The sequence below is a fragment of the Choristoneura fumiferana genome, chromosome 13, assembly GCF_025370935.1.
Source record: "Choristoneura fumiferana chromosome 13, NRCan_CFum_1, whole genome shotgun sequence".
NCBI classification, from domain to species: domain Eukaryota; kingdom Metazoa; phylum Arthropoda; class Insecta; order Lepidoptera; family Tortricidae; genus Choristoneura; species Choristoneura fumiferana.
In genome coordinates, this window is record NC_133484.1 from 6,640,636 (window position 1) to 6,663,057 (window position 22,422).

The 22,422-nt window shown below is 35.8% G+C and overlaps 1 protein-coding gene across 1 annotated transcript in view; it reads right to left on the bottom strand.

Annotated features, from left to right (window-relative positions):
• m (zona pellucida domain-containing protein miniature) overlaps positions 1-22,422 on the bottom strand; it is a 101,564-nt gene that overhangs the window by 57,785 nt on the left and 21,357 nt on the right. Inside the window, exons 2-3 of the mRNA XM_074096122.1 lie at positions 13,935-14,120; positions 1,600-1,675 (exon numbers count right to left, since the gene is read on the bottom strand). Coding sequence (XP_073952223.1) covers positions 1,600-1,675; positions 13,935-13,984 — 126 coding nt within the window. The 5' untranslated portion in view covers positions 13,985-14,120. The remainder of the gene's footprint in view (positions 1-1,599; positions 1,676-13,934; positions 14,121-22,422) is intronic.

Genomic DNA, 22,422 nt, shown 5'->3' on the forward strand with positions numbered 1-22,422 from the left:
ACATCTCTGGACTTTGTGATCATTTTTATTATGAAGACAATACGATACCGTCTTTGCAAGTTTTCATATTAATCATTCCATTAACTTCTAAATCAATCTTATGAAAATCGAAGAACAATAGAGTCTCATAATTGGTGGTTTTTTTTCTTAAAAATATAATTTTTAGTGCGAACTTTTTTACCGGCTGTAGTTATAACTAATCGTACTTGTATTTTCATACAGACTACAGATTTTTACTAAATTACAAGCCAAATTTGATCACTAGAAGTTGAAAAACAATCAAATAAATATTTGTACAATTTTAAGACAACACAGTCATAGTTAAAGTCATATATAGTTAACCATTGCTGAAACTAGATCTAAGCCAGGTGTCACTCTGATGATGAGCTCTGGTTGAGTTCGAAACGCGTCAGTGTAGTGTGGTGGTGGTGATAGATGGGTTTGTGTGATTTGTGTGTGTTCTTACAGTGTGGAGGTGGAAGAACTGCATGAACACGCATATTTTGCATAAGCTTAGCTATCGTAAGGTCGCGGGTGAGCAAGGAAATTCTTTTAGTTCATTGATATGGACCTCCGCAATGTGACGCCTGATTCAATAAATTCGTCCTAGATGTCATTTTTCCCGAGTAAAATGAAAAAAATCCTTTTTTTTGACTTGTTATAGGGTCCCACTGTTGGACAGAGGTTTCACCCCTGAACTTTCAACTCGCCTTGCCTGCACTTTCCTGTCCAGCATCCAGCATTAACCATTGGTAGTTTCCTAACCCAAATTAAAAGCCATCATTTAGCAATCGCCTGCGCAGCCAAGCAATATGTACACGAATGATTATTAGACTCCGCGGGCGATGACCTATTGATAGTTCTATGATGTTACAATATAACTATTTAGTAACGATTAGTATCGTTAATACGAAGTCATACAACAACCTACTTTGAAGACATGACTTTTATTTTTTGAGACGTCTCAATTGGTCTCGCAAAAAAAACTAAACTAACTTTTGAGATCTCGTTATGATGTTTAGCTCTGTGCTGAATTGAGACTTTAAAATAATAGTGTAAGATTGATTTTAGGGAAATGAAATTGAGTTAGATACGAGAATTCGTGGGTTATTAAGGAGTCATCTATGCAAACAATGTCAGCTCCTTATTTGGAAGTGGGTTATTTGCTTTTGCATTTGTCGAAGGTACAAAGTTTGAGTAATGATTATAATTATATTGAATATTGCCTTTGTCTCCAATTTTTCCATTTATTTGTTCTTTTTGCTGTTGTTTTTAGAACCTTCTCTAACTTGAGCAAACCTAAGAGAGTCGCTGGTCCGTTACCATTCTTAAGAGGAACATGATCTTTTCTTAAAGTCCACGATGTTATAATAAGTAAGAAACACCGCTGAGTTGAGTTAATTCCACACAAATGAATGATTTTGAAAAGATATAAAGAATATAATAAGAAAAATATTTTTCAACGGGAAACTGTAAGACTAGTTTGATAGTGACATTAATGAGAGATAAAGTTAGATTTCCTCCTAACTCATGAACAAACAAATAGATTTTACTTATTATCAAATAGATAACTATAATAATATGTTAAATTTAACTTACGTTAACCAATGTGAAAATAAGCCAAACGAATGTGGCCCTCGGCATGTGTGACGCGAAATCCGATGCCATTTTGGACCTGAAAAATTAAATTAACACTTTAATGTTAAGTAAATATCATCATCATCATCATCATCCCAGCCTATATACGTCCCACTGCAGGGCAGAGGCCTCCTCCCAGAACAAGAGGGCTTGGGCCATAGTTTCCACGCGGGCCCAGTGCGGATTGGGAACTTCACACGCACCATTGAATTGCTTTGCAGGTTTGTGCAGGTTTCCTCAGGATGTTTTCCTTCACCGCAAAGCTCGTGGTAAATTTCAAATGTAATTCCGCAGAAGAAAGAAGAAAGTTAAAGAATCACACGAAGTAAATATAGACCAGTAGGTATAAATATGCGTAAGCGCATTGCAGACTTTGATTTCAAACGCTAGTTTAGTTTAGTTTATTAATTCATTCAATACATCATTACATTATAATTTACATAAATGTCAAATACTAAAAGCTTAGACAGTCTCAAATAGTCTTAATTCAACTTATCAAGTCTCCTATAAACCATGAGTATACACAGTTGAATTTTCGTAAAGTTTTCTGAATAATAAATGTCCTGAATGAATAAACTTTGGAGCGTCGAAAGGTCCTTGTTGTAAACAAGGAATATGGATGCATTTGACGAATTCCCTAAACGACAAGAAAATTTGCAACGGGATTTCTAACTAACTTAAGAAGTTCTAACTTCTAACTAACTAATTTAAGAGAAAAAATCATGTGGAAATTACCTAGACAGAATTTAAATAACATTTATAGTTTTAGAAACACATCAAAACACACCACTGATGTAAATTAATGCTAAAAAGGTCGATCAACTTCTTCAAACAACTGTATTCGTTAAATGATGCCAAAACAAAAGCTAATCGACATATTTTTTAAATGTAGTAATAATACCCGTCAATATTAGTGGCCAGTATTAAATTAAAACGAAAAGGTTTGATACTATAATCGCATGGTAAATAAAGTGTTTAATTATTATTTTTTTCAAATAAATACCTAATGGCCAGTATGTAAGAAATAAATATTGGACATGAACTGAACATAGTTCACGGGTTCATCATCGACCTAAAACATTTCCATAAGTGAAAATACATGAATAAATGCAAATTTAATATTAAACCAGTTTAGCGGGCGCCAATATCATTATTGCTTTCACGCGAATTATAATATCAATGGCAATGTCAACCCTGTTTTGAGGTTATTTTCGTTTTGAATATGCTTTTAATAATCTTGTAAGGAATGTAACTTCGCTTCTTGTTACGTCCGGGTATCAGTGAATGCAAAACGTTTTGATAATTAAGATAAATTGTGAATAGACGTTAAAAAGCAGATGCACATACCGTAATAATATTGATACTAATCTGTTATTGTGGCAAAAAAGAACCATTTCACGTCGAAGTGTAGGCAACCTATGATTGGATATTGTACAGTCACCAGCATTAATATCTGCCACAGCGGAGCGTGCAAAAATATCTTACACGTGCTTCCGGCCCTAGAAATAGAGTCGTATCAGATATTTATGCACGCTTGTTGTGTCTGATATTGGTGCTGGTGATTGTACACAACTAAATTCAGCAGGGGACGTCTTCTAGCGCATGATGATGATGTTATTTAAATTAAACTAATATGAGACTCTATGGAATGCTGGCCTTAAGTACTACTGTCTAAGTTTTAACAAAACAGAAGTTTTAACGTATGTAAATAAATACGTAAACATAGATTTGAACATGGGAGAAAGTCAATTCAATTTCAATCCTGCCACAAACTATTTAGAAGTTGAAAGAGTAATTCCAAATAAAAACTAGGTACTTCATAAAACAAACGAGGCTTTTCAATGAGAAAATAGAAATAATCCATACAATACCCCAAAACATAACATCTACTGACGTTTCCTGTGTTCTTATAATTAACAGAAACGCGAAATACAGTAATTTTCTTAATACGAACGATAATACTCAAATCATTAATTGAAATCACGAAGCAAAAGATTAACTTAAACGATAAATACTTCGCTTATACCTAATGCCTTTGGAATTCAAGTTAAGGCTGTAAACACGAAGTAAGGCAAAGATATACTAAACAACAGTTGCTATTAGGGTTACCATATCAAAATTCGTAGAGTTCCGAGAAAAGAGCGTACCTATATTCACTTTCTTGTCGCTGTTTACGCTTAAAAGCACCATGTTTTTTTATTTAACGATAACTTCACCAACTAGCCTTCCTACACTGTTCAAATGACTCACCAGTTCAACCTCTTTGTCGCCTGAACTACTTTTTTCTACAACTTTAACCAGAACATCTATTAACTTAGTAAGGAGGCCTAACCACACTTTGTCTAAAGCGGTCGCCACTTCCCTGCCTCTAACATTTCTATGAGTGATCGCTCCACCCACTGCCACTTAAGCTTAAAGAAGCCGACTATCTATTTTGTAATTTATATTGTTTTACTAATGACTACGGAAAATGTAGGCTTTTCCTACCGTGGGAGGTAATATCTTAATTACAACAATGGGCTAGTTTAGTGCTCGATTAGAGGTTAATTGTGAACTTGAGCGCCGGTTTAACGTATTGCTTCACGTTTTATGAGTTAGATTTGAAGAAGATAAGATAGCTCTAATAGATTTATTTATAGACTTGTTATTTGTTTATTCTTTGTATATCTATGTCGTGTTTCTCCAGCAATTCCCAAAAAGGATACTGTTTGTTCGCCTTTGATAGGATTTTTTGAATGTTGAGAAGGTGACAAGGCACCTAGGTAGATTTTTAACATCTACTCTAATTTAAGCTAAAGAAGCTGATTTATGTGAAATGTCTTGGTCAAAAAGAAATAAAAGTTATATAAAGCACAAAACAATCATACTATCAATAACTTATCTTTACATTGATAATCGTTAAGGTGACGATGTAAGTGGATGAAATGTAAGTACTTAGTAAGTTGATGATGATGATTATGAAGTACACATTTTTTTGGGCAGCTGATTCATAAAAGGTGAATTAATTGTTTCATTTTACCTTTAATCCTGATAATTTGGGGAAAATAGTATCAGAGAGCTCTCAGTACCAGAAAGCAGTTGTAATGAAGCGAAGCGGCGGCGCGTGCGTCTCTTTATACAAGCGTGCTCTGTAGGTACTTTCGTTTCTTATAAAAACTACGCATTTTTTTCGCTCGAACGCCTGTGGCATTTCCAATTTTATGAGATGATAATGCGACTAGTTAGTATAATTTTAATGAAAGCAACTTGCATCGTAATTTGAGAAAATTTAGTGCTCTCATGTATCGTAAACAAAACATTTTTCCGTTACAAAAAATAACTGCTTTAAAAACACAAACACGTAGCAGCTATACAATCCGTTGAGTCACACGCGTAAATCATTATTATAAAGTTTTAAAAATGATGAATGTATCATCATCTCATTTCTCAAACTTCCACGATGATGCACATCTCTCAAAATCAAGCTAACACATTATCTATCAAAATTCCGAATGTTAAATTAAATCGTCTCTATGCTTAATTGCGTTTGATTCAACGACATTAATATGTGCATATTGGTGACAAATATTTGTGAAACTCTATGACCCAGAGGATTGGAACCGGTAAAGCGTTGCGTGTCCAGTATGCGACACCTGATACTTATGGTAATAACCTTTACTTATGCCGAGGAAATGCTAAGAAAATGGGTATTATTTAGCGGACCCTCGTTACACAGTCACGAAGAGAAATAAGCAGCCCGAACGGACACGCTTGTCGGCAAACAGTCAATGGAATGTGAATACCTGTAGGTGAAGGTAGGTTTTAAGTTTCTGGACATTATCTGCTATATTAGCCAAGATATTTCAAGAGAATATTACTTCTACTTATCGTAAACTCGAATTGTTTGATGATCAATGCAATTTTCATAGTGTGCAAGTTTAAAGCATTAATTTATTTGTGAACTTACTTAACTTTAACTTAACAGCATATGTTTCAACAATCGAAGACAACCAATTACCTAGTGTGCTAAGAATTTAAGATAATTTATTGTTTTGACTAAGCAAGTGTAGTTGTTTTGTAAAGACATAGCTTTTTAAAACTCTTTCAAACTATTCGTTAAGATAACTCTTAATAAAAATAAAGATACGTAAGCTCCAACGCTAATAACGTATTTCAAAGTACAAAGCAATTGCAAGAACAACAGCTGAATTTACTACAAAGATTTTTCTATTTTTGTAATTTACTACATAATATCGCGATTTATGGTTTCCATAAGACTATTGTAGCAATACGAAGTATAATTGTTTTTCAAAAATGTGGATTCGATTCAGTCTGAAACAGTAAATAATGTATGTTCAAAACAGTCATAACTTACGATGGTAAATTAATAAAAAACAAACTGTTTCTTATGAAATAGTTTTAAACGACAAATTAAGAGTAGGTCAAATCTGTCAAAAAATACGTAGCACTAGGAAATTATTTGAAAAAAAAAACAGACCACATTGTCGTTAACAATAAAGTTATAAATTATCATAAAGAAAGCTTATTATAGCAAGCGGTGTAACTGTGTGGAATCTAGCTCTTCGCAATTTTCATGCATCAGCGACGAATTCTTCCATAATCATGTACGAGTATGAAGACATTATTTGCTCGTCTGTTAACCGATCGTTTTCTCACCAGTATTACTAGTGTCAGTTGTCTTACCGTTATTACCTTCTAAGAAAGCAACTTACGAATGCAAGTAAGCACTTGTCTGCCGATGTAGATAAGTAGTTAATTAATTTTGTCACTTTACATCCTTCCTACTAATATTATAAATGCGAAAGTTTGTGAGTGAGTAATAGTATGTTTGTTACTCCTTCACGCTGAAACGGCTGGAGGGATTTGGATGAAATTTGGTATGTAGATAGCTGGACATCTGGAATAAAACATAGATATTCCCACGGGATAGGGATAAAATCTCGAAATAACACCCGCTGGGCTTAGAGTCATGAAATTTGACATAATTGTTTTTAATGTAACGTCAATGAAAACCATGATTTAATTTTCGGGAATTACCACGGGAATTTTTAAAAATCCCGATATTTCAATTCAGCTGCTGGATCTAATGATTTACGTGTGTGTGAAGCTGCGGGCGGACACTAGACAGATAAAAGGTATCCTGTGCATATCTATGTACTTATAAATAATCATTAAGTAAAATAATAATTATGTATCAAGAACCCCCGACCTTGTGAATTTAAAGTTCAATATCTCAAAAACGGCTGAACAGATTTTAATAAAACATGTCTAAGAACCATCGCTAGAAAACCTGCTTTCAAATAAAAAAAACACATTCAAATCGGTCCACCCATTTAAGAACTACGGTGCAACAGACACATAGATAGACAGACAGACAGACACACATAGCGGTCAAACTTATAACACCCCTCTTTTTGCGCCGGGGGTTAAAAATGCCAATAATCATGCGAACTAAATGTTAGCGACAGATCTGGTTTTGGTAAAGTAAATAGGGAAATACTATACAGAAATCCACAAGATATCTAGAAAGCCTTTAACGTCATACCAGTTCATAAATTAAGTCAAACTGCGTTAAACATATATAGACTACTAATTGCAGTGTCTGATTTTAAATTTATTGATCATAAATCACTGTACTCGTATTAATCTTGTAACCATTTCTTATTATCGTTAATTACAACGATAAATCGAAAATATAACACGAACACTTTTAATTATAATGTGGACTGTTACTGTATAAACATACTAAAACAAAGAACAAGGTAAAGAGTAGTAATCAGATCAAAGGACTAAATTTTTACAGGTTCACACAATGTCAAAATATAATAATTATAGTTAATCATAATTTACTTTAGTCGAAATGTTAAAAAGCCTAATCATCATTAAGCATAAATCAATACGCAAAAAATTCTAAGGCATAAACTCTGAAAGCACAATCCTCACAAAAACTACGATCAAACAACATAATTATAAAAATACATAATTATTATTAGTGAAAATAAATATAAGTCCAAATAAATATAGTCCATATTGTGGTATGGGACGGTCACCACAAGGTGTTGTTACCTATGGGCACCGTATGTATAATATAGGGTTTTGTAACCAAGTAGGTCATATCAAAGCTAAGGCAGTTAAGTTTAGGAGCAACTGCCCACCCGTACAAACCGATTAAAAAATACTAATTTAATCAATCAGGCTTTACTTTGCGGAGGTCCATATCAATGAACTAAAAACAATTACTCGCGGTCGCGGGTGAGCAAAGTAATTATTTTTAGATCATTAAAAAAACGACATCAGTAATTGTGTCCAATTCACGAGCCTTCATTATATTTTTTATTAATCATTAATGGAATGCGGCCCATTTTATTATCTCTTCCTTGAATCAGCTTGTGGGTCGTTTTCATCAATCAATTTGAATGCTTCTCTTCATCGTTGATTTACGAACGACTGCAAGGTTCGGAACACAGGTTTTGCCAAAAATGATAGCAGGTGAATGCTCGAGAGTTGTCCAAAAATGTATGCAAAGTGAACTCGATTTTATAAGTACATTGCCGCTGTAACCTAGAGCCGCATCAAAACCTTTTCTCAGTAAGTGCGCAATCTTTGTGCAGTTTAAGAAAGTTAATAATGCATTGGCTGAGATTAATAAGCATCTCGGCGGCACCAAGTAATCTGACTACGATCGAGACTTAAGCCAAAGTGTCATACCTCATCACATCATTGTAATTGTTTTATTTTTAGCATAGGATCGGTTATTATTATTATTATTATGTTCTTTATTTTTCTTTCATTCTTAGGTCTAGGTTTTTATAATAGTTATAAAAAGTAAAATACAGAAAAGTACATACAAAATAAAAATATTATAAAAACCTAACCTAGTTTGCCGCCGGTAACGGGGCAGGGCCCAAGCTACCGGTGGTCAGGGCCGCAGAGTGAGGAACCTCCGGACGATGCGTGCCGTGTCCAGAAGTACCGCCTTCTGTATCTGGCCCTTGATCCAGCCATCTAGCGAGAGTCTCTTGAGATATTATTATTATTATTAAAGCAGTAAAAAAACAAACTTCCATACAAATTGTAAACAGCGTGTATTGTTGATATAGCTCCAAAATGTAATCAGTCAGACGTAGATTTAAGTGCTGTAAACCGATATTAAAACAAATTGTTAATTTAGAATTTACTACCAGAGCGTAATTAATTATAGTTTTTTTTCAAGCAGCAATATAATGCATACCAGTGGCGAAGCGTCCATAGAACCCTATTCCCACCGGCTTGCCCAATATTTATAAAATAGGACAACAGGATGATATCCGCAGTAGAACTAGGTTACCGACATAGCCCGAAGAATTGCGAAACTGAAGTGGCAGTGCTCGGGGCACATTGCTCGCAGGACTGATGGCCGATGGGGTCAGAAGGTTCTCGAATGGCGTCCGCGGACCGGGAGACGAGCTGTCGGTAGGCCGCCAACAAGATGGAGCGACGACCTGGTTAAGATCGCGGAATCGCGTTGTATGCGGAAAGCACAAGACCGGTCTGAGTGGAGAGCCTTGGAGGAGGCCTATGTCCAGCAGTGGACGTCTTTCGGCTGACATGATGATGGTGAGGCCAACAGGACATACCGGATTTGTGAAAATTGTAAGCGATCTTTGCTTCGACTTTACCACGGAAATAAAATATATGACGCCACGCAACTGACGCGTACAGTAATTTATTACGAGAGAGAACCGTTCTGTGACAGCTGTTACGTCAAGAAGTGCAACGTTTTGAATAAAAACAAAGTAGTATCACGTAGTAATCTATTGCGTGCTAATTTATTTTATCAGGAATATAATAAATCTAATTATTTGACTAAAATATTCACGAACTACCCTTAAAGTTTGAGGTTGTATCAAAAATACACTCTTAATACTCATTGCGCAAGTGCTACTTCTGACCTGAATACTAAGTAATCTTTAAGCTAAGTAAACTAAGTTTGAACACTTCTATATTTCTACCGTGAACGGAACGAACGTGAACGAACCTAAGTACTCATCAAGAATTTGAGCTCAAGACTTTGAAAATACCTGGTGAACGTGTAATTTTATGAATTCCAGTAACATATTTTAACCCATCTTGTTCTTTAGTATCTTTTGAGTTCTGATTGCAATCTTAATACACGAATTTAGTGTCGATTTGTGTTTTATATCGGATTACTTGGTAATCGCTTTTCTTCATAAAAATTGGCAGCTTACAATGTAAGCGAATTTTATAAATTTTAATGTAAACCTTATTTTGCTGCGCGAATCATATTGGACTTCTTGAGAAGCCAAATGTTGAGGTGAAGTATATTTAATACTATAAAGTTTATTTCTATTTCTATGACATATGCGACAACGTACTGGATAACCCAGTTAGCGACGCTGATTTGTGTTAATTTTCCCTATATTTATTCCATCAATATACTAGAACCTTCTAAACAATAATAAATTATTACGAGTATCAAATACTTGACTATTCTGCATGAGATTTTGATATGGGAGTAAAGTTACTTAACAATATCACCTTATCTAGATTATTCATAAGTAGCCCGTGATACATGGAGGGAATTGCATCTCCGCGAATAGAAGTAAGCCTGCAGGCCGCCCGTGGATAATGAACCGGGCATGGAAATAAATGGAGAAGTCGATTAATGAGAGAAATTATTGTAAAAATACTGTCCTTTTTTTGTAAAACTTAAAATTATGTAGGTATCTAATGTAAAGTATAAGAGTGCAAACTCTTAGTTTCAGCTATATTATTGAACGCTTTGTCGTATAAGAAAACTCTTAGTTTCAGCTATATTATTGAACGCTTTGTCGTATAAAAACGTTTTTGAATTAGTAAATAGTGATTCCAGGTTTTTTTTTAATCATAGCCAATCTTTCAATCACCTTTTTATCGGTACCGATTAAACTCACCGACTATAATGCTAAAAATATTTCTCATATTGTTTGATTTAGAGACATTTTAACATAATATGTATGTTAAAATAACAATATGTTAACATAATATGTTAAAATGTCTCTAAATTAAACAATATGAGAAATATTTATAGGATGTAGTCGGTGAAGAGTAATTACATATTAATAAATAATTATAAATATAAATATCATGGGACACTTGACACCAGTTGACCTAGTCCCAAACTAAGCAAAGCTTGTACTATGGATACTAGGCAACGGATAAACATACTTACATAGATATTAAACATCCTTAAGACCAGCGCTGGGAACCGAACCCAGGTCCTCGGCATTCCGTGCCGTGTGCTATACCGCTACACCACCTGGTCTTATTTTTCTGTGCATCTATATTTCAGTTTGTATTTTCGATATAGGTTTTACGGGATGACCGTAAAAGTAACAAAAAATTTGGAATTGAAATATAAAATACAAAAAGATTCCAAAAAAACAATCTTAATTTGATTGCTTAGTAACGATATCTCTTGTCCGGGTGAGCGGTTAGTTCCGATGGAGTGCCGAAAAGTTTCTCGATGAGGGCTACGGCATAGATGTCGCTAGTGTCGCTGCTTAAGTGGCTAAATAAGAAACAACACAAGCTGAGATATGAGGTGCATAGGAGAAATTCGTGTCTGTATCGTTGTCCAGCGGTGGTGTAGCGGTATAGCACACGGCACGGAATACCGAGGACCTGGGTTCGATTCCCAGCGCTGGTCTTATTTTTCTATTTATCTATATTTCAATTTGTATTTTCGATATATGTCATAATTGCCAATATTATATAATTATTTCAGTTAAACACATAACCAATAAAAATTTAGACAAGTTTCTCACGGCATGAAATTTTAACTTTATTACGAAACCGTTTTAATGATCTGAATCCGGTATTTTCTATTTCAGTTCAGAAACGCTTTGTCTTTAAAATTAAGAAGATTAGAAATAGCACTGACAGTTACATTCTATACTAATTACGGCAAAATGTTTATAAAATTATAGATCTTCTAATCCGCACTGGGCCCGCGTGGGAACTACATCCCAAGCCCTCTCATTCTGAGAGGAGGCCTGTGCCCAGCAGTGGGACGTATATAGGCTGGGATGATGATGATGATGAGATCTTCTAATCCTACTTTAATCTTCGTTATTACATTAGATATATTTTCTACTCTACAGGATTAATACCAGATGTTGGGAGCTTATTAAAGACTGTAGTTACTGTCCCTGTCTCGTAAAAAATATGTCTAATAGCGCAGTTATAAAACATCCATGGCCATCTCGCAACCCTCCTTTGCTCTGTTGCCGTATGCAATAACGCATGATGAAGATACATGGACAGTGTCGGCGGAGATCGGTAACTGCGCCAATGCCCTGCGGAGCCCGAGTAAAGGCCTGCCCTAACTGTTATACTTTAACCTCGTACCCAACGTCCTATTTTTAGGACTACAAATTACATTCGTTCCGGTCCATGTGAACGTATATTTATCAAATATCGTCACGAGGTCCAAAAATAAGGACATTCCAAAGTTTTCGGCCGTAAGTATAAGTCAAAGTCAAAGTCAAAATATTCAATTTAGGCTATAACAAGCACTTATGAATGTCAAAAAAAATCTACCACCTCATCTCAAGTATCTTAAATTAGCACGCTGAGGCGTTATCAGGGTAATATAACCTCGTCGGTGGATTCAGCGCGGCGCTCAATAGACAACCATAACTTGTGTACTTTATAAAGTAAAAATCAACTGTCGGAATAAATATTATAGTGGGAAGGAGAACAATCTACGAGTAAATATGTGTATGCAAAACTATCTGTCAGAAAGGTGTTATAGCGGCACTACAGTAGCAAGGGGGGTTCTAAAGGGAGCTTTATAACGGTAATCACAGTAAAATCGCAGATGACGTTTTCCGTTAACTGTCCACGTTTTCTCATAGCAGTTATTTTACGACACATTTTTAAATTATTTCAGTCACTCTTAGTGTACTATTTGTTTCTTGTAAAAGTTTTGTAATTTATTCAATCTCTTATCCGCAAAAAGTTACACTAACTATTATGATAAATGAAACTAGTAAATGTAAATATATACTTTAATAACATTTTTAGTAGGTATAATTATCATAATGGGAAACGTTTCTTTGGGACATACAATATTAGAGAAAGTGACATTTACAAGATGTCAAGTGTTGTGTGAATGCTGCTTTACCTTACTAACTTGATGTAACTGTCTTGCTGTAGGCACTTCCCTTATTAAATACAATCTTAACGATCCCTACAATTGAAAATATTATCTTCGTGTCTACATTTTACGATTGTAATAGTAATTTGCTTTTAAACTGAGACAATCGACGAGCAAGACGAGGAAACAAATGAGAGGTTTTTTTATTGTCAAGGTTTATAATTAAATAACAGAAAACCAGAAGGTATTTGGCTCAAAATCGAGAGTACAATCGATTGCGCTATGTTTTAAACCAGGTTGTTTGTGTTTTTGAATCCCTTTTTTATTGTGCCCAATCTAAAAGTTACTAATGCAACATGCGACAGTTAAATGTTTTAGCGAGGTTGCATACTATTTAGGTAACTTAATACTGCCCGTTTTGCTGTCAGTTTGTTTTTCTTCTAAAAACATAGTAGCGCAACTGACAAATACAAATTATGAATGTAGGTAGAGTTAATGTAGAGTTAGTCTGACTTAGCAAAACACGTTTTATTTTTCGAAAATAAATTCAATCAAGTATGTTAAACTAAAAATAAACCGGCCAAGTGCGAGTCGAACTCGCGCACGAAGGGTTCCGTACCATTATCTATACAACATTAGACATTAGCAAAAAACGGCAAAAAATTACGTTTGTTGTATGGGAGCCCAGTTGAATATTTATTTATTCTGTTTTTAGTACATATTTTTGTCATAGTGGCAAGAGAATTACATCATTTGTGAAAATTTCAACTGTCTAGCTATCACAGTTCGTGAGATACAGCCTGGTGACAGACAGACAGACGGACAGTGGAGTCTTAGTAATAGGGTCCTGTTTTTACCCTTTGGGTATGGAACCCTAAAAAATTGGGGTGTCTGAGGTTTTCAGGTATTTAATTTACACCTTGTATACTCGTATAATACATTCCTGAAGGTCGTGCCCGTCAGTCAGGAATGAAGAACACGACGAAGAAGAAGAGAAGAGAGATATGATTATATACTCGTACTAGGTAAGCGCTCTGGCTTCGCGCGGGTATATTTTTGGGGTACGTACTTTGTTAGATACCTTTTTTGAAAATGATATCCGCGTGAAGCCGGAGCGGGTGCTAAGTAGTTAAGAATAATTGCATCTTTTTCTTACCAGCCACTAACTTTCCGACGGCTAGGGTTCTTCGTTCGCCAAACTATCATTGTTCACAACACAGCACTGACATGGGCCACAACACAATTGTCACCTTCTGTTCTTGGTCGCAAGAGTTGTTTTGGCACTGAACATAATCCTCTGTGAAACTGCACTGCACTTGTCCTTCCTAAAACCCGATTTGGTCTGAAACAATAAGGGTTCATGTTAAAATTTAAGCAAACATAATAGAAAAAGAGTAGTTAAGAGTGCAAAAAAAATAACAAAAAATGGAACCGACTTCAAAAACGTTTAAAGGAATTTTCTACTAGTTTGAAATCGATGCCTCAGCACGAGCCAGCAGGGATGGATCTATAGTCGTCTACCTCACCTACATACTATATATTGGGCTTTAATCACTTCTACTGGCTTGTGCTGAGGCACCGACTTCAATCTAGTAGAAAATTGTTTTTAAGGTGTTTGAAGTCGGTTCCATTTTTCGTTAAATTTTTTTCATGATTTTTAGCAATTTGTAGCCAAAATACATCTCACAACGATTCCATTAAGCTCAAACACGGCATAGTTATATTATTTTATAGCAGAGTACCGGTATCTATGGTCTTCTTTATCAGGTCCAGTTCACCAAATGATACTTTCTGAATGTAAATACTTGACTTGACTTTGAAAATTCGAGGGTTGCCCTCAATTTCTCTAAGATTCCATCATAGGATCCTGACTTGGTGTCAATGGGACCACCTTGGAAGTATGTCCTTTAGAACAAAAAAAATATTTTTTAAATTCGGCCCACAACTTGGCGGAGTTATCGCGTAACAAACAAACAAAAAGAACATAGAGACGAATTGAGAAACCACCTCCTTTTTTGAAGTCGGTTGAAAATAAAGGAATCATTATAAATTAAGAACAAATAATACTCGCAAACAAAACAACCCGAACAAAAATTCAGTGAAAAATGCTGGTGTACACCGCATTTCAATCCATTGCTTATTAAAAGATCCAAGCGTAAAAAACAGCGGGAAGTGACTTTACTTCATACTACGTAAAAGATCTGTCATAACTACATTATGTACCTACATGATACAAATAGGCAACCTTCCACTGCAAACTACGCACCAACTCTACCATCTTTACAATTAGTTTAAGGACATCATCATTAGTGACTTTGTCCTTCCAACTAATGTAGAGCATTCGACGGCAACACCATATTTCGAATACTTCAAGTTCCTTACGCAAATTTTAAACTTAAGAGCATGCTTTCATCAAAAATGTATACGCAAAGAGGCCGTTAAACTTGACCGATTTCATTTGTACGCACGCAATAATAACACAACTAAGCTCTAGATCTGAGGGGCTACTACGAAATTCGAAGATCAAAGTTCGTATCGTACCGTCCCTGTCACTCTCGTTTTAAATTAAATAAGCGTCTGCGGGACAGCAAGATACGAATTTTGAATTTAGCACGTCGTAGTACAGGGCCTGTTTCTGAACCAAATGCTACACAACACGACGAATAAACACGATTCATTCATGTTCTTTTCGTAGTACAAGCGTTTTGTCAGATATCGAGATTGGCTCACGTTTTCGGCCTAGCAATTGTAACGTAACGTTACAGATTTAGAAAGTCGAAAATGAACTGAGTTGCCGTATTAAAAGCCAAAAGACTTAATTTAAATATGAGGATTAACAATTAAATAAAACTGAGGAAATAAATAGAGTATCACTATAATTATATTAAACTCACCATGATAAGTGACCCTTTATTTTGGTTCTCTAATTTTTCGCCGAAAACGTTTTATCTAATGAATTATTGACAGGATATCAGACACAAGAGTAGACACTATGAGTACAATGCAAACAACAAGTACAAGGAACAACAACACTACTAAAATACGAGTACAAGGAAGGGTACGAGAACGAGGATTGTAAGATGTACGAGTAAAACTAACCTAACCTATAGGATTCTACAGGATAGTCCTGAAATATACTCGTAATTTGCAGTTTCAGGAAAGAACAAGCGTTCGTCCATAATGAAACAGTTGGGAAATTAATCATTTGATAAGATATTTTCGGCGAAAATCCAGGATCCCCGTCATTATTCTCGTCAGTTTAGGTAGTTATCATAGCCAAGCGAGTGAATCATTCTCCATTGATAAAATTTATTTGACGTATAAATGTGATGCCGTCTCTGTTTGTTTTGTTCGAATAGACGGAGACGGCATCACATTTATCCGTCAAATAAAATTAGTCAATGGATGGTGAAACAGCCTCTTGGTGTTTTTTTTTAGATAAAACTGACCCGTGATTAACCCTTATCTCACCTGATGAAAAGTGCAGAGTGCCAAAGGTATATCTCATTAGTTCAGTAACAGCCTATTTGGTGTGAGGAGGGTTAGTTTTATTACAATGAATAGGGAATATTACTGCAATTTTCTGCCGTCAGAGTGCAGCTCTAGCAGCGTAAACATTTTTTTGAGTGTCTTATATGCCCTATTTATAATCATCATCATCATGGCGGCCTTTTGGTTATCCAATCTTGGATGCAGGCCTCTTCCCTCTTCTTCCACTCTGGGCGATCTTATGCCCGTCTCATCCAGTCTCGACCTCCGTGCCGTCCAATGTCGACCATCTATCTTATTTATCATATTATTTCAATTAAAATTTTGGAAATATAGCTCTATCCTTACTATCGATGTAAATATCATGTTATTTTGTTAGTAATAAATAAATATATCATGATTTCTATAGGCACTAATACTCTTTGGTCATGATCTGTCATGGCGACAAAATATAAAGAGAACTGACGTTGTCACGGAAGTTTGTGCTAGTGTCGCCCCCTGCGCATAGCTTTGCCTAATATGCCCGCCCTATTAGGAGTAGAAGTAAAGATATTTTATGGAATGGATATCATTTCAATCTTCAGATGACCTTTGATAACCTAACATAGGTTAAAGCTAGGCACTAAATGAAAGCACTAAAAATCTCCACATAAATATTAACTTAGTATTAGCCTGGACGTTTATAGACTCTCTAAAAGCCTATGTTTACGACAGTAGAACTAGTATCATACACACCTGCTTCCAATAAATGACGTCACCCTAAATAAAGAAATGTCCGTTTTAATTAAATTATTAATCATAACTGTTTCCAGCTCTAATGTTTACCATAAATCCTGTGCGAATGACATTTATATGAAAATTATGTCATGTTATAACTTCGATGCCTCGTTAGCGTGTTAAAGCGCAGAAAAGGAAATAAGTTGAGATTTGATTAGTCGACTCGAATTTATAATTTAACACGGTACTTGTTGCCGGCTAATTATATTAATAATGAGATTTGTAGGTTCTAGGACTTCTATTGACTAAATTATCATGTTTAATTATACATAATTTGTTCTCATCACAGTTTGACGACCGGGTAGCCAGTGGTAAGAGAACCTGACTATGAAGCTTAAAAGTTCCGGGTACGTGCTAATCGATATCTCTTTTAAAAAATATTTATTTTTTAAACTAACGTCTTTTTTAAGGAAAGCTTATGTAGGTTTTTGTTGACAACAGAATGTCGAAATCTGAAATCCTAACATAATCTCAAAACAAATCAAACTGTCAGGCTTTATCAAATGCATTTTTATTTTTTTACTAACCCAACCCAGGCCACAAAGAAATCCATTTAAAAAATAAAAGCGTTTTAAATTCAGAAATAGAACACCGTTGTGGAAATGAAAACACGTGAAGATCGAGTGACCGTCAGACGGACGGTACCGCGGTAACGGTATGTGTTACGGCGGATATCGAGTACGCACCTTGCTTTAGTATATTCTCAGCAGTAAGTAGGGGGAAATATACAGCTTATTTTACGGTTTTTAACTCAAAAAATAAATAAGTTTTTAACTCAAAAAATAAAAAATAAATAAATTTCATTTTCATAATAGTTTCGTACCAAGTTTCAGGTCAACATCAAAAATCGTTGAAGACCTTCGTCGTGCAGAGTCGATACTGGCTAAAACACCAAAATTTCACCTCCAGATTATTATATTGTCACCGAATTAAATATAACACACCTAACGTAAAATAAGTATACCGAATTTCTAGCGTATACCCATAAATTGGACAACAATTTAAATAGGGTCATCAAAAAATCACCAAGAAGCTTGTTTCGTTAAAAATGCCTATTGTCTCAAATTGTAAACTTTGATTTTGTATGAAATCTTATTTAATATATTTTGTGGCAATAAATGTGTCTCTTTCTTTTTCTTTCTCTCAAAATGTTTTTAGCTCATTTACCAAAGTATTAGTTATATGTTTAAAGTTTAAACCACACTAATGGCATATAATCAGCTATATCCGTGTTTTACCAGACCAAGAATGTCATTAAATTGCATGATTTTACAATGTTGTGATCCAGTTGAGCCTTGATGTGACAGTTGAGTTACCTAGTCAATATAATTGCAGATATCCACAGATTATACATCATTATAATCAACCATAAGATGGTCACTGCTAAACAAAGGCTTCCCCCAAAACGCCACAATAAACGAGCTTGCCTCCTGCATCCACTGGTTTCCCCGCAACTCTCGTAATTATAACAACATTCATTTACAAATTTAATGAATAAAAGACGTGTTTACTTTTTTATAAGCTTATTATAACAGAAGAGTAACGTAACTTTTTTAAACATAAAAATAATACTACTCGTATCGATGGCCAGTAACAATTTCAGGCTCAAAAGACTAAAAAGTTTTCATGACACAAACTACATTTTGGGATTTTCTTATATTTTTAATTCGCTGAAGTTCGAGGCAGCTAAGCGATCACGCAATCATAGACCACCTTTCTGGATTCCGCCTCTTCATAGTCCCGCACCAAGTGCCCTACACCAAAAGGACCATCTGTCACGGTAAAGTCAAGACACCCACATTTCAACAAGATCACTATTCTGAACAGGGCAATTTCTACTTTCACCTGCAGTTAAGTTTAAGCCAGTCATTGTTTGAGATGATGTGGTTAACAGTAATGACTGTGGTGTCGCTTACACGGTAGGCTTGATTACTGGCGTGAAGTGTGCTTTATTGGGCGACGTTTTGATCACTACACTTAACTACAACTAGGGAACTAAAGGGCCTTAACCCACAAAGACGTATCAGTTACAACGTGTTATAAAATATCAATAACCTAACAAACAAAAAGTTGGAAAACCCCCGACATTGTCACTTCAAATTTCAATATCTCAAAAACGACTTAAGCGATTTTAATTAAACATAATATCTAAGAACCACATTACATTTACATTTACATTACATTTGAAATTTACCACGAGCTTGACGGTGAAGGAAAACATCGTTAAGAAACCTGCACAAACCTGCGAAAATCAATGATCAATGGTGCGTGTGAAGTTCCCAATCCGCACTGGGCCCGCGTGGGAACTACGGCCCAAACCCTCTCATTCTGAGAGGAGGCCTGTGCCCAGCAGTGGGACGTATATAGGCTGGGATTATGATGATGATGATGATATCTAAGAACCATCGCTAGAAACCCTGCTTTCAAATAAAAAAAAGCCGCGTTAAAATCGGTTCACCCATTTAAGAGCTACGGTGCCATAGACAGACACACATAGCGGTTAAACTTATAACACCCCTCTGTTTGCATAGAGGGTTAAAAAAATATCTATCATCATTATCATATCAGCCGTAGGACGTCCACCGTTGGACACAAGGCCTCCCCATAGACCTCAAGTTGCGTCGGTTGTAAGCGGCCTGCATCCACCGTGAACTCGCGGCTTTAACCAGGTCATCCGTCCATCTTATTGGTGGGCTCGTCGGTGGATTTTTATCAAAGCTCAAACTAGAATCAAACCTAATAGGATGTCATATCAATCAACCTAAATTGGTGTAGAATATGACTTTTTTACAGACGGAGTCATGTGCAAAAGCTAGTACTCACCTAAACAAGAAGATTACATGAACCGATGTGAATTGAGGAAAGAATACCTGCAGAAGCTCTTAACACATAATCGACTTCGAAGAAGCTCCATAACCTATAATTATGTTGTATTTTGAACACCTGTATCCAATTGTACCCTACATATTTTCCGTGTTAAATAATTACGCATATCTTTTGTTACATTTTAAATCGTTTCTTTTTTTTACTGAAAATTGTACCGGTTTCACTGTATTTCATTATGTAATTATTAATTTATGATGACCAGACGTCTGTCGCAGGACCGATGAATGGTGGTGCAGACGAGTCCTCGAATGGAGACCACGGACGGAAAAACGTTGTGTAGGGCGTCCTGAGGCACGGTAGACGGACGACCTTAAGAGGGTCGCTGGCGGCGGATGGATGCGAGGGGCTGAAGACAGAGTGTTGTGGCGCGCCATGGAAGCAGCTTATGTCCAGCAGTGGACTGCTGGTAGGCTGATGATAATGCTGATGACCAGATGGTCCCAAAGGAAGATCAGCGCCGTTCGCAAGACCGGCAGATTGCTGATTTGGGATCATTTCGTGATATTTATAATTATATTTTTTGGTCTATTCTTCTCATTTTATCACGAATAAATGTTTTATTTCTTTCTTTTTTCTTTTCTTTTTATCATTGCAATAGGCAAGTGTCATAAATTATTGTAATACGCCCGCCAGTTACATTATCAGAAAATATTGCAATAATCCCACTAGTTAGATTATCAGAAAATATTGTAATAAGCCTGCCAGTCAGATTATCAGAATATATTGTAATAAGCCTGCCAGATAGATTATCAGAATATATTGTAATAAGCACGCCAGTTAGATTATCACAAAATATTTTAATAATCCCGCCAGTTAGATTATCAGAAAATATTGTAATAAGCCTGCCAGATAGATTATCAGAATATAATATTGTAATAAGCCCGCCAGTTAGATTATCACAAAATATTTTAATGAGCCCGCCAGTTAGATTATTAGAAAATATTGTAATATGCCCGCCAGTTAAATTATTAGTAAATATTGTAGTAAGCCCGCCAGTTAGATTATCAGAAACTATTGTAATAAGCCCACCAGTTAGATTATTAGAAAATATTGTAATAGCCCGTCAATTAGATTATCAGAAAATATTGGATACGCATTCTTTTCTTTTGCCAATTAAACGGGAAATGATGAAGATTATAACCAGTTAAAGTTCTGCGTGACGTTACAGGCTTCCACTCCAGAACTTTTCGATTCGAATTCGAATTCGAGCTTTTTTGTTTTAATAAACTAAATGGTTTCCCGCATTCTAAGTAAAAAATTCATGCAAAATAAATAGGTAAGGTAAACGACAGAGTGCTCGACACGCTAATGTCCAATAGATGACACCTTGCTGTCACCTTTATTGCTAATAACATTAAAAATGGCAACTAGTGGGATAGTGACGAACACTCGTACGTTTACCTTATCCGAGCAAACTCCGGATAGATGTGTACCTTGTAAATTCGCAAGCAGACATAATGGGAACTATCGACTTTATAACGCGGGATGATAAATCGATAATGTTAAAAGGTCGTACACCTTTACGCTTTATGATGTTAAAATTTGATAGAGATTAATCACTGCGACTTATAAGTCAATCGATATTGGGTTTTCCCATCGCTTGCTTTGTTCGACTGCTCGGCGAAACGATCAAAGTCTAATCTGGGGTAAAGTAAAGACCTAATAAATAAGCAATTAACTGATCTTATGTCTTTTATGTACTATTCTCAGCTGTACGTGTTGCTTTGCTAAGGGGCCATTCCCAAGGGAACAACGACAAAGTACGTCACAACAACAATTTTGTCCATTTTTAGAATCCCTCTATTCTCACTTATTGCTATGAAAATCGCAATTATTTTCTTCCTGTGTCACAAACCGCCTGACCGCTCTCCCTCCCCCTAAAATTGTGTGACGTAATTTATATGACCCCCTAACTACTTATAAACACGCTGAGAATAAACTAAGTCCTTGTACGTTTTTTTATATTTTGTAGATCCTGTTCTGTTGGGCAAAGGTCTTTATCTAAACTTCCATGTTTCCTGGACTAGGGCGACATTTGCGAGGCTACTACGAAATCCGAAAATCGAAGTTCATGTCGTTTCGTCCCTCTGACCCTTATACTTTTTAATACGAGTGAGAGAGATGGTACGATACGAATTTCAAATTTCGAAATTCGGAGTAGGCCCTCTGGCCATCTCTTTTTAAGTCGCTACATTCTTGACAGAGTGGCCGTGGTCATCGCTTAAGGATCACACGTGTATCTTCATGAGGACATTGTTGGTAAAATAGTATGGTGTGGAAACCCTTTGCCTTCAAACCGGGATGATGAGAGTCCGGAGTTCATAGTTGGTAGTAGAGTGCTGCCGCCCACTCTAACAGCTTTAATAAATAAAAACAAAAAACTATTTTCTCACTCGATATTTAAATGCAATATTCTTTTGCTATTCCTTTTAAACCCCGACAATTTCAAATACAACGTAATATTCTAAGCAGCCGTGCCTGTCATTTAAGGG